This window comes from Hyla sarda, chromosome 3, assembly GCF_029499605.1.
Source record: "Hyla sarda isolate aHylSar1 chromosome 3, aHylSar1.hap1, whole genome shotgun sequence".
NCBI classification, from domain to species: domain Eukaryota; kingdom Metazoa; phylum Chordata; class Amphibia; order Anura; family Hylidae; genus Hyla; species Hyla sarda.
The window spans coordinates 172,382,547-172,404,516 of record NC_079191.1 but is presented as its reverse complement, the minus strand read 5'-3'; the positions used below and the strand labels follow the sequence as shown (position 1 = coordinate 172,404,516).

The following is a 21,970-nucleotide window of genomic DNA, read 5'->3' as shown; positions in this document are numbered from 1 at the left end:
TCCTGACGCCGTTCGGAAAAACGCATGTCAATGCGAGTGGCAAGATGGATGAGTTCATGTAGGTTAGCAGGGATTTCTCGTGCGGCCAGAACATCTTTAATGTTGCTGGATAGGCCTTTTTTAAAGGTCGCGCAGAGTGCCTCATTATTCCAGGATAATTCTGAAGCAAGGGTACGGAACTGTACGGCATACTCGCCAACGGAAGAATTACCCTGGACCAGGTTCAACAGGGCAGTCTCAGCAGAAGAGGCTCGGGCAGGTTCCTCAAAGACACTTCGAATTTCCGAGAAGAAGGAGTGTACAGAGGCAGTGACGGGGTCATTGCGGTCCCAGAGCGGTGTGGCCCAAGCCAGGGCTTTTCCAGACAGCAGGCTGACTACGAAAGCCACCTTAGACCTTTCAGTGGGGAACTGGTCCGACATCATCTCCAAGTGTAATGAACATTGGGAAAGAAAGCCACGGCAAAACTTAGAGTCCCCATCAAATTTATCCGGCAAGGATAGTCGTATTCCAGAAGCGGCCACTCGCTGCGGAGGAGGTACAGGAGCTGGCGGAGGAGATGATTGCTGGAGCGGTGGTAGTAACTGTTGTAGCATAACAGTCAGTTGAGACAGCTGTTGGCCTTGTTGCGCAATCTGTTGTGACTGCTGGGCGACCACCGTGGTGAGGTCAGCGACAACTGGCAGAGGAACTTCAGCGGGATCCATGGCCGGATCTACTGTCACGATGCCGGCTGGCAGGTAGTGGATCCTCTGTGCCAGAGAGGGATTGGCGTGGACCGTGCTAGAGGATCGGTTCTAAGTCACTACTGGTTTTCACCAGAGCCCGCCGCAAAGCGGGATGGTCTTGCTGCGGCGGTAGTGACCAGGTCGTATCCCCTAGCAACGGCTCAACCTCTCTGGCTGCTGAAGATAGGCGCGGTACAAGGGAGTAGACAGAAGCAAGGTCGGACGTAGCAGAAGGTCGGGGCAGGCAGCAAGGATCGTAGTCAGGGGCAACGGCAGAAGGTCTGGAATCACAGGCAAGGAACACACAAGGAACGCTTTCACTGGCACTAGGGCAACAAGATCCGGCGAGGGAGTGAAGGGGAAGTGAGGTGATATAGGGAAGTGCACAGGTGTAAACACTAATTGGAACCACTGCACCAATCAGCGGTGCAGTGGCCCTTTAAATCGCAAAGACCCGGCGCGCGCGCGCCCTAGGGAGCGGGGCCGCGCGCGCCGGGACAGAACTGACGGGGAGCGAGTAAGGTACGGGAGCCGGGGTGCGCATCGCGAGCGGGCGCTACCCGCATCGCGAATCGCATCCCGGCCGGAGGTAGTAACGCAGCGCCCCGGGTCCGTGGAACCGACCGGGGCGCTGCAGTGAGGGAAGTGTAGCGAGCGCTCCGGGGAGGAGCGGGGACCCGGAGCGCTCGGCGTAACAATAACGTTGTTTACTCACTCAACACCTCCAATTGGCTGCCCTGTAAAAAAGAAAGACATGGCCCTATTCAATATTCAGTTGTCAATTCCACCTGTAAGGAGAAAATACTCCATATGGAGTGTACTCACTATTCTGTGACTTCAATAGAATATATCGGTGGCGCGCACTCTCGCAGTGGCGAAGAGTCCGGCTGATATCCAGCCCAGCGCGCTGCCGGGGAAGCCGGCGTCTGACATTACATCCAATACGTCACGTCCGGTGCGCCCGCCCTGCTTCCCTGGGCGATGCGTCCTGTGGCGGTGCTAGGTTACCAGCACACGCCGTACGTGTTAACTTTTTATGGTCCATGCAGGAGGTTCATGCATTTTATTAAAGGTCAGTAAGTTAATTATCCTGGTATTTCTAATATGGAACAAGATAGTTGCCTCGGTTGTCACTGAGGAGTCTCAATGCATATACGGGTATTTGGAAACAAAATATTTGGTACCACACATTATGTAAGAACCAAATGAATTTTGCATTAAGTTAATGAATTATTGATTTAGACAGGGTCAAAAAACAGGAGTCACCTGTACCTTCCAATAGGGGAGGGGCAACGTGCATGAGATTACGAGTGCGGCAAGCTATACAGTAAGCCAACTGGGTGTAGTAAATACACAATGTACCCTGATGTATGAGTGCGGGTGAGAGAGGGGAAAAAAAGGCTGGGCCCTAGGTGTGATAACCACCCTACTTGGCCCTAATGTCACAGCCCTATGCCTATGCGGCTTCACCCCTAATGGATGGCCCCGCTCTGGAACCTCCTATAAACCCTAACAATCCTAAGTACCTATTGGAGGTCTATCTCTAAGACCCACTAGGGTCTCCCCTATCTACCTAGATCCTCCAATAAAAACTCCACCCAGTACATCTTTACAAAAAACATGAGAAATTGAGCTGCTCATTTAAGCCGTGGGGGGGTATACGTTTTTAACTTATGGATCCATTTGCACTCTTTTTGGAGTAACAGACGGTCCAAATCCCCTCCTCTTGGAGAGCTGCGTATATGTTCAATACCCATAAATCTGACACTATACATGTCATTAACATGATGTTCCCGCATATGTTTGGCCAAGGGCGTATCCCTGTTATTACGGATGTCACCAACATGTTCAAGAACCCGTCTACGCAGTTCTCGTAGAGTCTTGCCCACATAATAGCTCGGGCATGGACACTGGGCCAAATAAATCACGGCTCTCGAGCTACAATTAATGAATTGCATTATCTTCAGGTTGCCACCGTACACATCACTCGTAACCTCCTTTGTCTTAAGCATATATGCACAAGCCTTACAATGGCCACATTTATAGCAGCCCAAAGGTTGTGCATATCCATCTAGCCACATATTGACCCCTCTCCTCATTGGAGCCAAGTGGCTCCTCACCACTGTGTCTCCTATACTTTGCCCTTTACGGTAAGTAATCATGGGTCTCTCACCTACAACCTCTCCCAAATCCTTGTCTAGCTTTAAAACATTCCAATGTTTCATCAAGGATTCCCGAACTACAGATGCTGCATTGTCAAAGGTACCTATTATCCGTAACTGATTTTCCGTGACTTCCTTAGTGCTTGGTCTCAAGAGTGTCTCACGTGGGGTCATTAATGCATGTTTGTATGCCCTTCGAAGCACATAATCAGGATAACCCCTATTTCTAAATCTTGAGAAGGTGTGTCCAAACTTTTGGTCTGTACTGTATATCCCCCCTAAACCTGGACCCAAAAGATGCAGAGACCAGCAGCTGCTCCTGGCTGAGCCTTGTTTCACAAGGAGCTGTGTGTAGAGGAAAGGAGCAACTCCTCGTGTGACACGAAGCAGAGAAGAGGGAGTCCTGTCTCACTGCAGCAGGTACGCTACCTCATGGGTGAGTGTACACACGTAAGGAAGGGTGTTCATTTGCCCTTGAGCCCTGCTATAGCCCCCTCGTGTGTCCTGCTGTAACCCCATATGTGTCCTGCTATTACTCCCACATATGTGCCCTGCCATAACCCCCACATATGTTCCCTGCTGTAACCCCATATGTGTCCTTCTGTTACTCCCACATATGTGCCCTGCCATAACCCCCCATATGTTTCCTGCTGTAAATCTCACATATAATCCCTGCTATAACCCCCCATGTGTGCCCTGCTGTAACCCCTCATATGTGCGCTACTGTATCAATTCATATGTGGGGTAAGTATATAGAACAAATTCATATGTGAGCTCAAAATATAGAATACATTTATATGTAGGGTCAGAATATAGTATAATTTTGTATGTGGAGTAGGTATATAGTATAAATTCATATGTGGGGTCAGAATATAGAATTAATTAATATGTAGGATCAGTATATAGCATAAATATGTGGTATGCCTCGGGGGTATGTAGGGTAGTTGGGTGTTGCTGTTCTGGATAATAAAGAGCGCTGTTAACCCTTGTCACTCGTGATGCCAGGGTGGGGGTTAAATACTGTATTGGTGCTGGGCCTATCGCCACCCTTCCCAAGAGTGATAGGTGAATGCGTAATAAATGGATTGTCCACAACCACTGTTTAACTGAAAACTTGCAGGAACTTTTACTGAAGATTTTCTGTAACAGGCAATAGCAATAACAGTCCAGATAACAAAGTCTATATGTAGTTGAGGAGCGATTGGCAGTTGGTTGGGATCAGATAAGCTCAGTTTAGCTTTAGGAAGATTCTGCTGCATAGATCCGCTGGATTTAGGGTCACGTTTAGGTCCAGTGGTCTTGCGGAGAGTAGCGGAGAATTGTAGATATATAACCGCTGTAGTATAGCCGAGGCCGCAAGGCTTTGGCCTAGTAAACGTACTTGAAAGTTGGGGAGGTCCTACCTCGTTCAGAGTCAGCAACCCAAGAGATGCTGCTTGCTTGGCAGCGCAGGAACAAGAGAAAGATTAATGGCTGCAGCTCCCTTATATGGGCAGGGGCTGAGCCGTTTTGGATTGGTCCATAACAACTGTCACTCACCGTTACACGGCATTATGGGTGACTTAAGAACCACCTAAGGTCCTTCAACATACCACAGAGTTCTGAGTAACGGGTCACATGACCTAAGGTCCTGAGACACCAAACAAGTAAGTAAAGAAATATACATATTTACAATGACAATATTTATAAATATTAACTTACTAAGGGGTGACAAGGGGCTAACTAGGGAAGCGGAACCCCACAGTCATAGGAACTCTGACTTTGGGGACCCCCCACACCTATGCACAGTATGAAATACGGTGACGGGACACCACAAACCCCTTACTAAAAACAAGTCGACCCCCGATGCCTGTCCCCTAAGGCAGAGGGACTAGGACAAGGACGAAATTATTGACCAAAATACATTCTAACAAAATTTTCTTTTAGTCTGACTAGTATCCTTACTATACAACTATGAAGCTTACTAGACATTATGAAGCTATCTAGATATTATGAAGCTATATAGACATTAAGTAGATATCTAGACATTATGAAGCTCACTAGACATTTGTGAGGCTTACTAGACATTATGAAGCTATCTAACATTTAGTTTCTAGCTCCTTAGACATTTTTATAGCTCTCTATACATTTATGAGGCTAACTAGACATTTATGAAGCTCTCTATACATTTTGCTTCAAGCTGACTAAACATTTTTGAAATCTCACCACATTTTCTTTTGTTTTGCCACGATGAGTCACCTGTTAGTACATAATAATTATATTGGCTTGCCTGAAACTATCTACCAATAAGTTTAGCTGCTAGCGTCTATCGGCTACACGCTACTTACCCCTAGAACACAACAGTCTAACCTTACCTAGGTTACCTTTAGAAATATGTGTATAATTTTTAGCTCACAAGAGCACCTACTGGCCAGGTAGAGCATCTCACACATGTAATAAAGAGAAGAAAGATTTGTGTACCTAACAGTGGCAGGAATTGAATATCAATAGGCTACAATTCCTAAAGTGTTTCTTGAGTGTGAGACATATTTTATTTGGTGTACTGTAAAGACTGAGGTGGTACATTTAAGTGAGCTATTTAAGGTACTATGGGGGAGATTTATCAAGACCTGTGCAGAGAAAAAGTTGTCCAATTGCCCATAGCAACCAATCAGATCGCTTCTTTCATTTTTAACAAGGCCTCTGCTAAATGAAAGAAGTGATCTGATTGGTTGCTATGGGCCACTGGACAACTTGTTCTCTGCACAGGTCTTGATAAATCTCCCCCTATGTGTGCAAGTACTGCTTAGAAGTTAGTCTTGATATCTTAAGGGTAGTTTATTTTGTGACAGATGCTAGCGATTGGCGACTGTAAATGCTACTCTCGGAGGAGTCGGGAGAGTCACCTATTTAGCAACTGCTAAAACACCTTTTTGTTTAGTATTTTTATACATTTGTATGTACATGTATACAAGAATTATTCACGTTTTTTTGTTTTTAGTGTACACGTGCATCTAGCAGACATTTTTTTGTGTACAACACTTACTTACTTTTTATGTACACAGACACAAAGCTATTTTTTTCTGTGTACAAAAAATAAAAAAAAGTATACATTTTTATTATACAAGTTTACACATTTATTAACTCTCCAACAAGGTTCAGGCGCATACACCTGATAAGTGCAATTTTTAGCAAGAAAGTCTTATGAATATACACAGAACGAGAGTGTAAGGATCTACAGTCCACCTACACTAGGAGTCCATTGGTAAACACGGCCTTACCACAATCAGCCGGGCACAGAACTTACGAATCTCCTACTGGCTAGGAGTCTCTCGACCTAATGGTCAGGCACAAGTTTAATGGTTACGTTGCTGAACTTGGAACTGTAATAATCTTAGTATAGTCCTGCTAGGCACAATCTCTTGAACTTGGTTACTGGAAAACAAAAGTGGTTGGCAAAGAAAAGCAACAATCATTACTTTACAGTCCTTCAGAAGACATTTTTCCGAACTCTTCTTGTTCATCTTGTAGACCCCTAGCCCTTCCAACATCAGGGGCTGGCTGGGAGTTAATATAACTCACCCACACCACATTGGTGAGAGTAGAATGGGTAACAGTGGGATTCAAAGTGACCAGTGGTTTACTGGTCGGGATCAAGGTTGGTGCATAAGGTTTTAGCCCCATCTCCATACCAGGAGTGGGCCAAAGCACTTTCATTGGTACCTTGGAAGCAGGCAAAGTCTCATTGCTCCGAGAGGGCCTTGGTACATATGTTGGTACCCTGGAAACAGACAAACTCTCATTGCTCTGAGAGGGTCTAGGTACGGTCTTTGGTGCCCGCAATTTGGGCCTACTTTCTTGGTCCTGAGCAGGCCTTGGCACTTTGCTGTACGAAGAAGATGACTGTGGTTGGGGAGGCTCCTCCTCCTTGAGTACGGTGGTGGAGGCATCAGGAGCAGACCATTTCAGCCTCAGGTTGAAGGGATCCGATTCCCAATCTGTAGACGGAAAGTATTTGAAGGGAAGCTGTGTTGGGGCTGTTGGTCTGGTGACCGCAGCAGCCCATTCTCCACGCAGGCCCTGGACGTGGGTGTCCTCCACTATCTCACCCACCTCCAGAGAGTAGAACTTTTTATGAAGATATGGCCTCTGTACTGCTCGTCGGTTTACGAGGATGGTTTGCCCTATATGGTAATCTAGGAGTATCCCATAACCTCTGACCTTGTCGAACTTGGCCACAGTTGCTCTTCGTCGTTCTAAAGGCTCCTCCCCTTCTCGGGGATGATCCCACTTGCGGATGAACAGTGCTTTCATTTCTTTAGTATTCTCCTGATAACGAATTCTCTCCTCAGGAAGCAAATGCACATGCTTAGGGGCGTACAGTTCTCTGAGTCGGGCCTTTAATTTGTCCATCAACTCAGCCAGCTCGGCTTCCTGATGGGCCCTTTCTCTTTGTGCAGTTGGGATTGGTGGGAGTGGCTTCCCAGGTATAGGTTGTAGAACCGCGTGCATATACTCGATGAGTTCCAGCTTGTCCCCAAAAATCCACTGGGGCAAATCTGGTGAGCGCGGTCGTGCACTCGGCAAGCTGGACAGGGGTATTTCAGGCTCAGGGCTGGAGGAGGAAGAAAAGGCCGCCTCTGGCGGGGTACTCACTGCAGACTCCTCCGATGGGATCTCGGCCCACGAGCCCCAGGTCCTGTGGTGAGGGGACAATCTCACCGGCGATGCTACTCCAGGTGTCCCCGCGCAGTCTCCTGGAGGTGTATCCGGCCAGTCATCATCATCATCGGGCAGTGGGGGAAGATTGCAGGCCCCCTCTTCGCCCAATGACAAGCGCTGCAAACGGTCGGCAATATCCTGGAACAGTTGGGCTGCGACCGCCACAACTTTCCGTTGCCATTTTGATGTTCTCACCACGTGGAACGCTGCTCTCCTCCATGTCTTTACTCTCTGGCTCCTTGTGCAGACTGAAGAGATCGCTGTGCAGGGTGTCCTTTATACTGGGCTTCCCCAAAATGGCTGCCAGCAGTAAGAACATCATCGGTGCAGCCCCGACTTCGGGTCCTCCCAGAAGCAACTCCTCTGTCTCTAAGTTCCCTTTCGGCTGCGACACAGCAACTTGACAGCCACGCCCAGGGGTGGGACGTGGCACAGCGCGGGACTTTTTCGCACGCTTCTCCGGCAGCAGGTTAACTCTTCCTGTGCTGACCGGACCAGAGGATCGTAGCATGTATTCATTTCGCAGTTTGCACATTCTTGCTGCGAATAAATCTTCGCCTCCCTTACTCCCCCCTTGTATTGCGCACCACGCGCGCCGCTCTTGTACACAATAATGTGGTTTACAGCACATGAATAAAGTCCGTTATATTGGGGGGGAGTACAATTTCACTAGTGGCAACAGCAGCAGGCACACACCCGAATCCTGTTCGTGACGCCAAAAAGGCTTTGTGGTATGCCTCGGGGGTATGTAGGGTAGTTGGGGTGCTGCTGTTCTGGATAATAAAGGGCACTGTTAACCCTTGTCACTCGTGACGCCAGGGTGAGGGTTAAATACTGTAATGGTTCTGGGCCTATCGCCACCCTTCCCAAGAGCGATAGGTGAATGCGTAATAAATGGATTGTCCACAACCACTGTTTAGCTGAAAACTTGCATGAACTTTTACTGAAGATTTTCTGTAACAGGCAATAGCAATAACAGTCCAGATAACAAAGTCTATTTGTAGTTGAGCAGCGATTGACAGTTGGTTTGGATCAGATAAGCTCAGTTTAGCTTTAGGAAGATTCTGTTGCATAGATCCGCTAGATTTAGGGGTGCGTTTAGGTCCAGTGGTCTTGCGGAGAGTAGCGGGGAATTATAGATATATAACCGCTGTAGTATAGCCGAGGCCGCAAGGCTTTGGCCTAGTACACGTACTTGAAAGTTGCGGAGGTCCTACCTCATTCAGAGTCAGCAACCCAAGAGATGCTGCTTGCTTGGCAGCGCAGGAACAAGAGAGAGATTAATGGCTGCAGCTTCCTTATATGGGCAGGGGCTGAGCCATTTTGGATTGGTCCATAACAACTGTCACTCACTGTTACACGGCATTATGGGTGAACACGTGACTTAAGAACCACCTAAGGTCCTTCAACATACCATAGAGTTCTGAGTAACGAGTCACATGACCTAAGGTCCTGCAACACCAAACAAGTAAGTAATGAAATATACATATTTACAATGACAATATTTATAAATATTAACTTACTAAGGGGTGACTAGGGGCTAACTAGGGAAGCGGAACCCCACATTCCTAGGGACTCTGACTTTGGGGACCCCCCCACACCAAGGCACAGTATGAAATACGTTGCCGGGACACGACAAATATATATGTGGCAGCCAGTTAATATTATAAATTCATATGTAGGATCAGTATTTTTTTTTCTACATTTTCTTTATTTATTTACAAAAATTAAATAGATAAATAAATTAATTGACTAATTATAGTATGTCAGCTGGGCATCTTTATATTTTTGACTTACACATGGGGAAGCGGCGGCCACCATGCTCCTCTATTGCCCAAGGGCACCTTGAGTTGTCAGTCCACAACTGAATGGAAAGATTTTTTTCTTATGTATTTTGGTCTCACTCCTGATTCCTGACCAAAATACTATGTGTGAACCCAGCCTAAAGATTTCCATTCAGCCTATCGTCTAGGGGTTATGTTTCATCTCAAACCTCTCCTTTAGGCAAGTTTTCACAGAGTTTTATTTTTTCTGGCGTTTTTTGGGGGGGAAACTGCCATTGCAGTTTTTGAGTTAAAGGGCTTTTCCAGTGGAAAACTTTTTTTTTAATCAACTGGTGCCAGAAAGTTAAATAGCTTAAAAATCTTTACCCTTCCAGTACTTTTTAGCAGCTGTATGCTACAGAGGAAATTATTTTCTTTTTTAATTTATTTTTGTCGTGTCCACAGTGCTCTCTGCTGACACCTCTGTCCATGTCCGGAACTGTACAGAGCAGCATAGGTTTGCAATGGGGATTTTCTCCTGCTCTGGACAGTTCTTGATAGGGGCATCGGGTGTCAGCAGAGCAATTTTCCTCTGTAGCATACAGCTGCTAAAAAGTACTGGAAAGGTAAAGATTTTTTTAATAGAAGTAATTTGCAAATCTGTTTAACTTTCTGGCACCAGTTGATTCCACCGGAATACCCCTTTAAAGTCAGAATTGGATCCAGTAGGAAGGAGAAGTGTAAGTCTTTCCTTTATATTTCCCATTCTTTCTAAATATACTTCTGACTTTGGCTCAAAAACTGCAGTGGCAGTTTTCCAAAAGAAACACCAGGAAAAAAAACCTGTGGGGAAACCTAGCCTCATTATATAAATCTCGGAGCATCTCCAGATTTCCCTCTTTTCTGTGGAAACAGACGAAATTCTTCTTATTCAGCGTCATGTCAATTACTGTAAGGGCCCATTCACACTACAGATTTTCTCAGTGGAATTCTCCTCCAGATATCGGCGAAAATATGGTGCAACAGCGTTCAATTGTTCACCATTCACATTGTGTTCTGCACCACTTTTTCAACAAATCTGGCAGTCTACACAAAAAATTTGATTTTAGGTTTGAATATTCTCTTTTGTATTTAAAAATGGTGAGGAATATATCGGTTCTATAGAAATAAACATTATTTTATGACTAATGTTAAAGATTTGATAGTACTTGGTGTTTCTGAAACAGACAGCAGACAGACAGCTGAAAGTCTGTCATTGCACAGACGGGCCATTAAACCCTCAGATGCTGTGATCAATACAGATCATGGCATCTGTGGCAATGTGCATAATTAATAAATGGATAAACGCATAAATGGATGATAGGATCGCCCGCGGTGCTGCCGTGGGGATCCAATCATCTAAAATGGCAGACGGAGGTCCCCTCACCGGCCTCTGTTCGTCTCTTGGGGTCTTCTGCTCTGGTCTGAGATTGAGCAGACCAGAGCAGAAAATCACCGATAACACTGATCAGTGCTATACCCTATGCACTGAACAGTATTAGCAATCTAAATATTGCTATAAATTGTCCCCTATGGGGGCATAAAAAGTATTAAAAAGGTAAAAAAATGTTTTAAAAAAGATTTAAAAAATCCCCTCCCCAAATAAAAATGTAAATCTCCCCTTTTTCCCATTTTACCCCCAAAAGCATAAAAAAAAATGAATAAACATATTTGGTATCTCTGTGTGCATAAATTTCCGATCTATCAAATTATAATGTTGATGATCCCATATACCTTTGGGATCCCATATGTTGATGATCCCAAAGGTAAAAAGAAAAAGTCAAAATTTTCTGCTTTTTTGTCACATCATATTCCAATTTTTTTTTTTATAAAAAAGGATGAAAAGTTTTATACATGCAAATGTGGAATTAATAAAAAGTACAGATCATGGCGCAAAAAAATGAGCCCTCAAAAAGTTATAGGTTGTCATAATAGAGGGATTTTAAGCATACTAATTTCATTAACAAGTTTGAGATATTTTTTAAAGCGGTAAAATAATACGAAAAGTATGTAATCATGGGTATCATTTTAATCGTATTGACCAACAGAAAACATGTAATTTTTACCATAAAGTGTACGGTGTGAAAACTAAACCCTCCAAAATTAGTAAAAATTTTGTTTTATTTAAATTTCCTCACTTACAAAAAAATTTTTTTGGGTTTGCTGTACATTTTATGGTAAAATGAGTGATGTCATTACAAAGTACAATTGGTCATGCAAAAAACAAGCCATCATAAAATAAAATTGGCCTTGTCCTCGAGGTCAAAATGGGCTTGGTCCTTAAGGGGTTAAATGAGTAAACTCATTGTAAATCTGTAGACAGTATATTTATGTAGCAGGAAATTTTTTTGAAGAATGTTATTTCTTATCCTAACCACAGGTCCAGGTATTGTGAGGAATGTCCAGGTTAGCGATGTGTCCATCAACTCAATGAATCTAAGCTGGTTCCCTCCTGAAAGCAATTACAGCCAGTATTTCATTGAAGTGACAGGAGATGTGAACATGAATGACACAACAATATCCCAGTCACTGGCAGTCACTGGTCTGACACCTGGAAACCAATATACAGTTACCATTAGGACAGTGACTGGAACAGATGTATTTGGAGATCCTACAGTATTGAGAGCTACAACCAGTGAGTATAGAGGCCAGCACATTTACGTATTTTGGGCATTTGTTGCAAATACGGTTTTGTGATGTAAAATCTTTAGTTGTAGAACAGAATGATTATTGAAGAAGTGACGAAAATGTATAGGCCAACATTTATCATTGTCTTTAGACTGATTTTTGTGTCTAAAAAGAGGGGGGGGAGGAGCAAGCAGGGTTTTTTGTGCCCTTTTTTTGCGGGGACACAATTTTTTGAATAATCCATGCTCTTTAAACCATGGTTGCCAGCCACTTTTTTTTGCATATGCCCATGGGTCATAGTAAGAGTATGGAGAGGTAGCAGGCTCTACTTGTAAGTGTCAAAACCGAATACCATAATTTTGGCCCATTTAGATCAGTGTTATGAGGCCCTCTTTATTCTATGTGGCAACTGAACTGAAACATTAATGGTTAATAGATTATCACTTAATCACATATTACATGCTCATTTATGTGTCCAAATTATGGATTAATTAGCTATTCACTAAACAAGGTATACACAATAAAATCTGTGTCTATTTTTCTCTTAGGGCCTGACATAGTAAAGAATCTGACCATAGTGAATACCACCGCTACCTCAGTGTGTCTCAGCTGGCTGCCACCAGAAGGATATGCAAGTTCCTATATAATAGAAGTCCTGGATAATGCTACAATCAATACAAATGTCACTACTAATTTAGTCACCATAGAAAATCTGACCCCAGGAAAATATTACACATTCAGGGTTTTTGCTCTGGCTGGACAAAATGCTGTAAAAGGGGATGGCTACAATATCACTGCAAATACAAGTAGGTCTATACTGTAATAGAATGCAGCTCCAATTTTATTGGAGTAGTGTAGTGTTTTTTTATGATCCCAATGAGCCTGTACTGCAAAAAGTAAAATAACAAACTTTAACTCACCTTCCGTTGCTCCCCCATTGCGCCTATATAGTTCTTTGGTCCTCAGCTCTCGGTCTTCTTCCTGTTTTCATCTGCACAGATTAACACACTGTCATCAGCGTATCGCCAGCTGCAGTGATGTCCTGCCTTGGCCGGTGATAGGCTGAGCGCACGTCTCCTCTCAGTGTAGACTGCAGATGGACACACATAGAGAGAAAGCTTTTCAGCTGTATGCTTGTGAGCCACGCCTACAGTGGAAAGCTCAGATCATCTGCTTGAGAATCTGGGACGACTGTCCTGGATCCCCTGTAGCAGTGGCGGGCCCTTTACCCGGCCGGGCCCTAGAACCACGTCCGAATGAACTGACCGGTCAGTCCGCCCCTGGGTGGATGACAAATGCCCCATACTAGGGATAAGGAGAAGAGATATATTCCGTCCTGGAATATGGACCTGTGTCTTTCACCTGCCCTATAAACTAAGTTCATTGTAACTAGTACAACTTTGTTTTGATATTTCCTCTTCCTTTTTTTTTTAATTTTTTTTAGTGCCTGACTTAGTGAAGATTTTGACCATAGTGACTGTCACCACTACATCAGTGTCTCTCAGCTGGCTGCCACCAGAAGGATATACAAGTTCTTATATGATTGAAGTCCTGGAGAATTCTACATTAAATATGAATGTTACTTCAACCTCAGTCACCATAGAAAATCTGATTTCTGGGAACTTTTACACTTTCATGATCTCTGCTCTTACTGATGATAATAAAATAAAGGGTGAAAGTAACAGCATATCAGTTTATGCAAGTGAGTAGAAAGCGAATTATTAAAGTATATTTCTGGAAATTTATCAAAACCTTTGTAGAGGAAGAGTGGTGCAGTTGCCCATAGCAACCAATCAGACTGATTCCTTTATTTTGAAAAAGGGCATCTGAAAACTGAAAGAAGCAATCTGATTGCTATGGACAACTACACCACTTTTCCTCTACACTGCTTTTCATTAATCTTCCCCATTAATTTCAATCTCTATAGAATTATTGGAAGCCACTGATTTTATGGTCTGCTTTATTTAATAGTTTATTCCATAGCCATAAATACAATGTTTTATATCATTAGTATATTATGTATGTTTTAATAGGCACATTTTAACAAAGTTTGTATAGATCAGTAGTAAAAGCGAATATAAAAAAATTTGCAACATATCAACAAAAAAGCTTCTTTCTCCTGGTGTCAAACTTTTACCCTCTCCCCTCTCCTGTGACACTCTGAAAATCAGCTCAGCTGTGTCCTATGTCTGCAAGACAAGTAATACAAATCTATGGAGGGGTGAGGGAGCTCTCCCCACCAGCTCTAGTAGAACTGCAAATTAGAGATGAAACCTGCAGAGCAGAAATCTGCTGAAAAATACCATTTTCAATGTATATTATGGCCAGAAATAGCGCTCTTCCTTATGTATACACACGTCAGCTTATCCTGAAGAAAACTGTAGGTGAACAGAATAATGTTGAAAAAAAGGCAGAAAATAAGGCTAAATGAAAATAAAAACAAAGCATGACACAAATCTCTATTCCTTTTCTGTAATTTAAAAAAATGTATCTTTGTAATAATGTGCACCAGTTTTTTATGCAAACTGTTCCAAAACCCTGGCACAAACACTTTTATTTATCTCTACCGTTGTTTCTCTCTTTCTGGAATTCTAAGCAGACAGGATAGAGGTCCCATAACACTATTAAACCACTTCCTGTTCCATATAAATTACCAGTGGACCTGGATGCAGTGATCTTGAGCATCAAAATTACTGTTTCATTTGTCAGAGGTATGGGTTGGAGAGGTAGCTACAGAAATGTGTGATTTGTGGAGGAACTAATGGAAGGAGAAGTAGAGGACTTGCTGGAAAGACACATCTGGTGGCAGTGATCACCTGTTATAATAATATTACTTTGAGAAATGAAGGGTACAGTATATAGGAATGTGCAGTGACGTAAAAGCAAGAATGATGGGGCATAGACAAAAAATAAAAAAACACAGAGGCGGAGCGCCACATCTGGTAATAACGTCACAAACGATGATAGAAAACATCAGTTAGCAATACAGCCGTTCACCTGGGTGGGTTGGGGTGTAGCCACAACTCCATGAATAGCACATCAATCCCTCTTCAAGGAGAAGAAAAATATTGAATGCTGGATACTATGCAGCAGCGAGTCACTTCAAATACCCTTTACTGATCAACAGGGGAGGGGGGGGGGTCTAAGTAATGTGCTTAAAGGAAAAACTAAAAAATAGTGACTCAAGGAGCGCAAACAGTAAACCAGTAATCTTTCAAAAACAATATCGGTTTATTAAGTCCAATATATAAACTCATTATCGGAAGGAATACCCTCCTTTCTCAGATCTCAGGATTGAGAATGTGCTTACAACCGACAATTCCCACACACATGCAAATGCATAAGGAAACTGCAGTACATACTCACAAAGTTAATTAACGACACCTACCAATTACAACAATTACCTAATCACTAATAAAAATGTAAACAGTTAGAGGTTATTATTAAAAACAAATCATCATAACTCACCATATGTAGTAATCTCCAATATCGCTCCTGCCGCCAGCATTAACACTGTGTCGCGGGCTCAGAGCGGGGAGGTCAGAAGTGACATCCGCAATGAACCGTGGAGTCACATCACCTCCTGCGTCAGATGGAACGCACAACCATAGGTGTGAACCGCAGGCCAAACTAAGAAATCCCAGGCTGTCATTACGGCACCCTGAAGTAAGAGATGCAAATGTAAATAAGCACTGGGAATATCTATATGTTGTGGGTAACTATAAATATTGCTTATAGCACTTCAACAGTGTGAATAATAATTATGAGACAATGCCTATATCGATACCGGTATAAGATTCTATGGGCAAATAGATTCTAGGGGCAAAATAAAAGGGAAATATATGATGAAAACCTAGGTATAAAGGACTGTGCAAAAGTGGCTCTATATATTTGAGGGAACGTCTCTTTACTAAAAAAGCTATAGATTGTGTAGTTGTTTCAATAATGAAATATGTGCAAAGTAAGAATATTCACTATTAATATACCTATTCACAATTGCAATAAATAGATAAATAAATAAATAATGTCACATGATAAAAAAAATACATAAGATGTGATAATAGAAACTATATCCACTAATGAGACTGGGAAAATAAAAAATTGCTCCCTATTGTCTAATTTGGAACCCTAGGGGCCAGGGAATTCAATTTAAAAATCCCAAAATTTTCTTCTTGCGCAAGGTCTGTAGTGGAAAAGTGTGTAATGGAAAATGTAGAAAAATAACAATTATGGTAAAGAGCTGCATGTCTTGAGACCCTATGTAGCTCGTACCCTCTGGAGACATTGTAGAGGTGATTATTTACTCTAGTCCTCAAACTCAGAGAGGTACGTCCGACATATTGTTAGTGGCATGCACACTCTAACAGATAAATTACATAGGATGTCTCACAATTAATAAAGTGCTTGATGTGAAACACCTCTCCTGCCACAACACTAGAAAATGATTTTTTGACATTGTTTAAAATATCACAACAATTACATCTTGCTGTATTGCATTTGTATGAGCCGCATATTTCTGAGGAGTTCATTGAACTTGGTTACTTCCATTTTTGGTGACTAGGAGCTATTATGCGTTTAATATTTTTGCTTTACGGTAAATTGTTCTGGGCCTAGTAAGCAGACCCTTACCTAAGAAAGGATCATTTTGTAATATGGGCCAATATCTGGTGAGTATGTCTTGGATAATTCTAAAAGAAGGAACAATATTAGTAATAAAACTACAATTAAAATCATTAGGAGTACATTCGTGTAGAACGTTAGGTTGTATACACTCAACTTGTGACATTTTACCAGCTTTTTTCTGAGCCGCAGTTATCAATTCAAGTGGGTATTTTTTCCCCCCTTGAAACGCTTTACCATCACTTTACTCTGTTGTTCGTAATCCATAGTGAACTTGCAATTCCTCCTAAGGTGATGGAACTGACTAAAAGGAAAAAAAAATCTCCAGGTTTTATGATGTGCACTTAAATTTAAAATATTATTACAGTCTACTGATTTAAAATACTAGTGACTATATGGTCCCCACATGACTCTTAAATCAGATCTAAATGCCCCAATCATTCAAGCTGAGATAGCTGACAAAATCGTTAAAAGCCTCAATCTCCCTATCCCATATAATAAGCATGTAAAGTTTCATTGATACTTGCATAATTTCTTTTTTGAAAATTTCCAGTATTTCATGAAAAATTGAAAAATTTGCCTTTTTCTAAATTTGAGGTGCTCAGCTTCTCTGAAAAATGGTCATACCAAATAAATGATTCACATATACAATATGTCTACTTAAGATTCATAAAGTGTTTAGCTTTTGAAGACATTAGAGGGCTTCAAAGTTTAGTAGCAATTTTCCAATTTTTCACAAAAATTTTACATTTCTGTGGATCTGAGGGGCTTTAAAGGGGCACTCCGCCCCTAGACATCTTATCCCCTATCCAAAGGACAGGGGATAAGATGTCAGATCACCGCGGTCCCGCTGCTGGGGAGCCCCGGGATCCCCGCTGCGGCACTGCGCTATCATTACAGCACAGAGCGAGTTCGCTCTGCACGTAATGACGCGCAATACAGGGGCCGGAGCATCGTTACGTCACGGCTCCGCCCCTCGTGACGTCACGACCCACCCCTTTCAATACAAGTCTAGGGGAGGGGGCGCGGCGCACGTCACGCCCCCTGCCATAGACTTGCATTAAGGGGACGGGCCGTGATGTCACGAGGGGCGGAGCCATGAAGTCACGCTGCTCCGTCCCCTGTATCGCCCGTCATTACGCACAGAGCGAACTCGCTCTGTGCAGTAATGATAGCGGGGTGCTGCAGCAGGGATCCCCGGGATCCCCAGCAGCGGGACCGCGGCGATCTGACATCTTATCCCCTATCCTTTGGATAGGGGATAAGATGTCTAGGGGCGGATTACCCCTTTAATGTTAGAAATTCCCCATAAATGACTCCATTATATGCACTGCGCCCTTCAACGTAGTGAAAATTACATTCAGAAAGTTTGTTAACCTTTTGTGTTTCACAGGAATAGGAGCAAAGTGGAGGTGAAAAGTACAAATCAAATTTTTTTACACTATTGTTGTAGCCCTAAATTTTTCCTTTGCACAAGAGATAAAAGAAAAATCCCCCCAAAATGTGTAACACAATTACTCCTGACTATGGAAATATCCCATATGTGGACGTAAGATGTTCTGCAGGTGCACAACAAGGCTCAGGAGTGAGAGAGTTCTACTTATATTTGAGGCCTTAATTAGAGATATGCACAGAGATGATTGACAGCCTTAGGCATTATGAGGGCCTCACATCGAGGGGTTTTGCCGAAGGTTCACATGAGACTTTCGGGACAACTTATGACACTTAAGTGACAGAATAGAGTCACAGTATTTTTCTGTGACCGGCACAAGGGCAGCCATGAAGGCGCTTAGCCGAAGAGGACGAGGCCCCAATATGTCCTCATCTCAGCTGCATTGATGGGGGTCCATCTATGGGGCCAAGCCAGAAAAGCATTGGGGTGCTGGGCTGAAAATTTTGTTTGAGTCACCATCAAATTCACAAAGTTCTCACTGAAAAAAAACTTTAAAAAGAAGTACATTTCAGTCAGGACTGTAGGGTCAATTTGGATTCCTGGGCGGTCAACAAACCCAGGAATCAGTGGCTCAAAATCATCCGGAACTGGGGTCCAGACGTGGTCATCTATAAGGTGGATAGGGCCACTAGTATGGGGCATAGAAACACTATTTTGGGGGGCCTCTACTGGCATTGCTATGGGAACCACCTTCTAGGGGGCTCATCATCACTGGATGACGATGTGGGGAGATAGAAGAAATGTGGGGTGTTCCTCTTCTCCTTTATTGGTGGTTTCGATGTCGGAGACAAGAATGGCGCATGCCTCCTCAATCGAAAAGAGCCTTTTCTAAATTTCATAGTTTTTTTCTTTTACTGTAATAAGTTAGCTTTTCTTGGGGTGCATGTTTCATTTTTGCACTTTTTTGTGGGGCGTTGGTGGTCAATGCCACCAGCGACTGTTCTGTGATGTGTGGCCAGACCATACCCTGTATTCAGACTTTCCTGATTGGTGATTGACTGGTCATTGACTGCAAACTTCCCCAAAAAGAGAGCAAAACAAAGAAACCCACCTGTACACCAAAAAAAGTGCTGATCAGAAAAAAATCAGTAATCAGGACAGTTTGCACAGGGCAGTACAGTCGCTGGTGGCAGGCACCGCAAATGCCCCACAAAAAAAAGTGCAAAAAAACCCTTCACCCTAAAAATGCTAAGGGCAGGCAGCTTCAGATTGATGAGTCACTTAGACCAGTGTTCTACAAATTGTGGCCCTCCAGATTTTGCAAAACTACAACTCCCACCGGCATAAAGCAACACCTGGAAGGCCATTTTGCAACACATGAATGCCCACAGTTTCCAGACCACTTTCCAGTGGTCTCCAAACTGTGGCACTGCAGATGTTGCAAAACTACAACTCCCTGCATGCCCGAACAGTTTTGGACTGCACAGTGGTCTCCCAACTGTGGCCCTGCAAATGTTGCAAAACTGCAACTCATAACATTCCCAGACAATCCTTGCATGCTGGGAGTTGTAGTTTTGGAACACCTGGAAGGTATCAGTTTGGAGATCACTGCTCTGTGACTTAACTCACCGCTCACCACAATCGCAGACCACCCACCACAAAAAGGCAGCCACCATAAAGCTGCCATCATCATACTGTCACCTCCACCACTGCTTCCCCTGCTCTGCTTTATATAAAAAAATTATTGACCAGAATAATTCATATATGAAGAAATAACTGAAGTCGTATCCTCTTTTCTTACATCATGTTAGAGCCGGAAGTAGTGCAAAACCTGATGACAGGTATAATCACCACCACCTCTATATCTTTGAGCTGGGAGAAACCAGAAGGAAATACAAGTTTTTATGAAATCCAGATTGTGGGAGAACCAACATTTATTAAAACCGTGACTACAACTTCTGATACAATCGAAGGCCTGATACCTGGGAATTATTACATATTGCTGGTCACTGCTGTCGTTGGTGAAAATAACATCACAGGAAACAGTTCACAAATATCCGTGTACACAAGTGAGTATTTTTTTGCATTCCGAATTTACAGTGATAAATATTTTATACACTTTAATTTATACGACTAGATATTATAAATGTCGAATGGGCAAGTAAATATTATTGTTATGCCCATATGAACCAGTCAAACCACATATAAACATCATGTTACAATGGTTACATATGTTTAAAAGAATACATTTAAGCATATATATATATCCCACTAATATAATAAAGTGTGGCATAGGACTGTGACAAATAAGCATATATTAATATATAGTTTCTGCTTTATAAAAAAAAAAAAATACTTACAGGGTGATGGGGATAATGAACGCTCACCACCACTATTCCCACAGTGTCAAAACACCCCCCAGTTTTTATTGTCGATCATGGTAATATGTCTCTAAAAACACTACTTGAATAAAAAATACATTAAAACGACATATAATGTAAACTGACTAAACCACTTATCAGTCTAATCAGTTTATCTGGATCAACTCCAGCAGCATGCTTTGTTTTTTCTGATTAACTGAACTTCAGTGATGAGACTTCATTCCCTCTCTCTCTCTCTCTGCAAATCCAGAGACATCATGAGAAATGTAGGCAGCATTAGGAATTGATATTAGTAAGAAAATAGAAATCAAAATAGATTAAAACCCATACCTTCCACATGAATAAAAACAGCTAAGCACAAGAATGGTACAAGAACCTCTGCATTATTCTCTAATAATAGTCTACACTGCACTTTATAAGCAAAAAAAAAAGTGCTTCTTCAAAACTGAATACATGTGAAATTATGTTTTTTTCTTAGTGCTATGTCACAGACATCAAAAATGCCACATTAATACACTCTAAGGCTATGGGCACAAAGAGTTTTTATGCCCCTTTGTGGGCCTAAAACATCAGCAAAATTACCCTCTGTAGCTAAAAATAAAAGAACAAATATTGGCCTTTAGTTCATACAGAAAAATAAATGGGCAGAACATTTATGGCTATAGAAATTCATCCTTAAACATTAGATAAAGAAATGAAAAGTGTCTAAAGAACAACTGAGAGGTTTTCTTTAGAGGGAAGAAGAAGCTGAACTGTCAAATTTAAGCGTGGAGAGGAGAAATTCTCACCTAGGGAGGCCTCTCCAACAAACCCTAGGTGCAAGCGTTTCCCTGTGGCTGAGGATGCAGAGGACAGTCCTTAAGGAAGTGGTCTGCACTGGTACAGTATAGGCAAAGATTTTTGGTTAGTCGGTGAGTCCTTTCCAGCTGGGTCATGCGAGACCGATCCACTTGCATAGCCTCCACTGCAGGAGGCACCGTAGAAGATTGCGGTGGTTGCTGGAAGACTCGGAGAAAAGGATATCGGGATGCCAATTGTATTAGTTTGTTAAAGGTAGAAGGCAATTCCAGAGCAGCAATGACATCCTTAATTTGACTCGATAATTCTCTCTTGAAGGTAGCACAGAGAGCTTCATTATTCCAGGCCATCTCCGACACCAGGGTTCGGAACCGGATGGCATACTCGCCAACAGTGGAGTTGCCCTGAGAAAGACTCAGCAGAGCCGACTCAGTGGAGGAAGCATGAGCAGGTTCCTCAAAGACAGTGCGAAATTCCATCAGGTATGCCTGGAGATTAGAAGTGATGACATTGCTGCGATCCCACGGCAGAGTTGCCCAGGCCATGGCCCTTCCAGAAAGGAGACTAATGACAAAAGCCACCTTTGCTCGTTCTGTGGAGAACTGGTCTGCCGTGAGTTCAATGTGCATGGAGCACTGCGTCACGAAACCTCGACAGGACTCGGGATCCCCCTCATATTTTTCAGGAAGCAACAAATGGAGTCTGGTTCCAGAGGAGACTATTGCAGCGGGAGGATGTACTGGAGCCGGAGGAGGTG

The 21,970-nt window shown here is 42.9% G+C and overlaps 1 protein-coding gene across 1 annotated transcript in view; it reads left to right on the top strand.

Moving 5' to 3' along the window:
* The window catches only part of LOC130361878 (receptor-type tyrosine-protein phosphatase beta-like), a 150,638-nt gene that overhangs the window by 59,908 nt on the left and 68,760 nt on the right, over window positions 1-21,970 (top strand). The window contains exons 4-7 of the mRNA XM_056565503.1: window positions 11,774-12,028; window positions 12,570-12,827; window positions 13,466-13,723; window positions 19,846-20,103. Of these exons, the coding sequence (XP_056421478.1) occupies window positions 11,774-12,028; window positions 12,570-12,827; window positions 13,466-13,723; window positions 19,846-20,103 (1,029 nt within the window). The remainder of the gene's footprint in view (window positions 1-11,773; window positions 12,029-12,569; window positions 12,828-13,465; window positions 13,724-19,845; window positions 20,104-21,970) is intronic.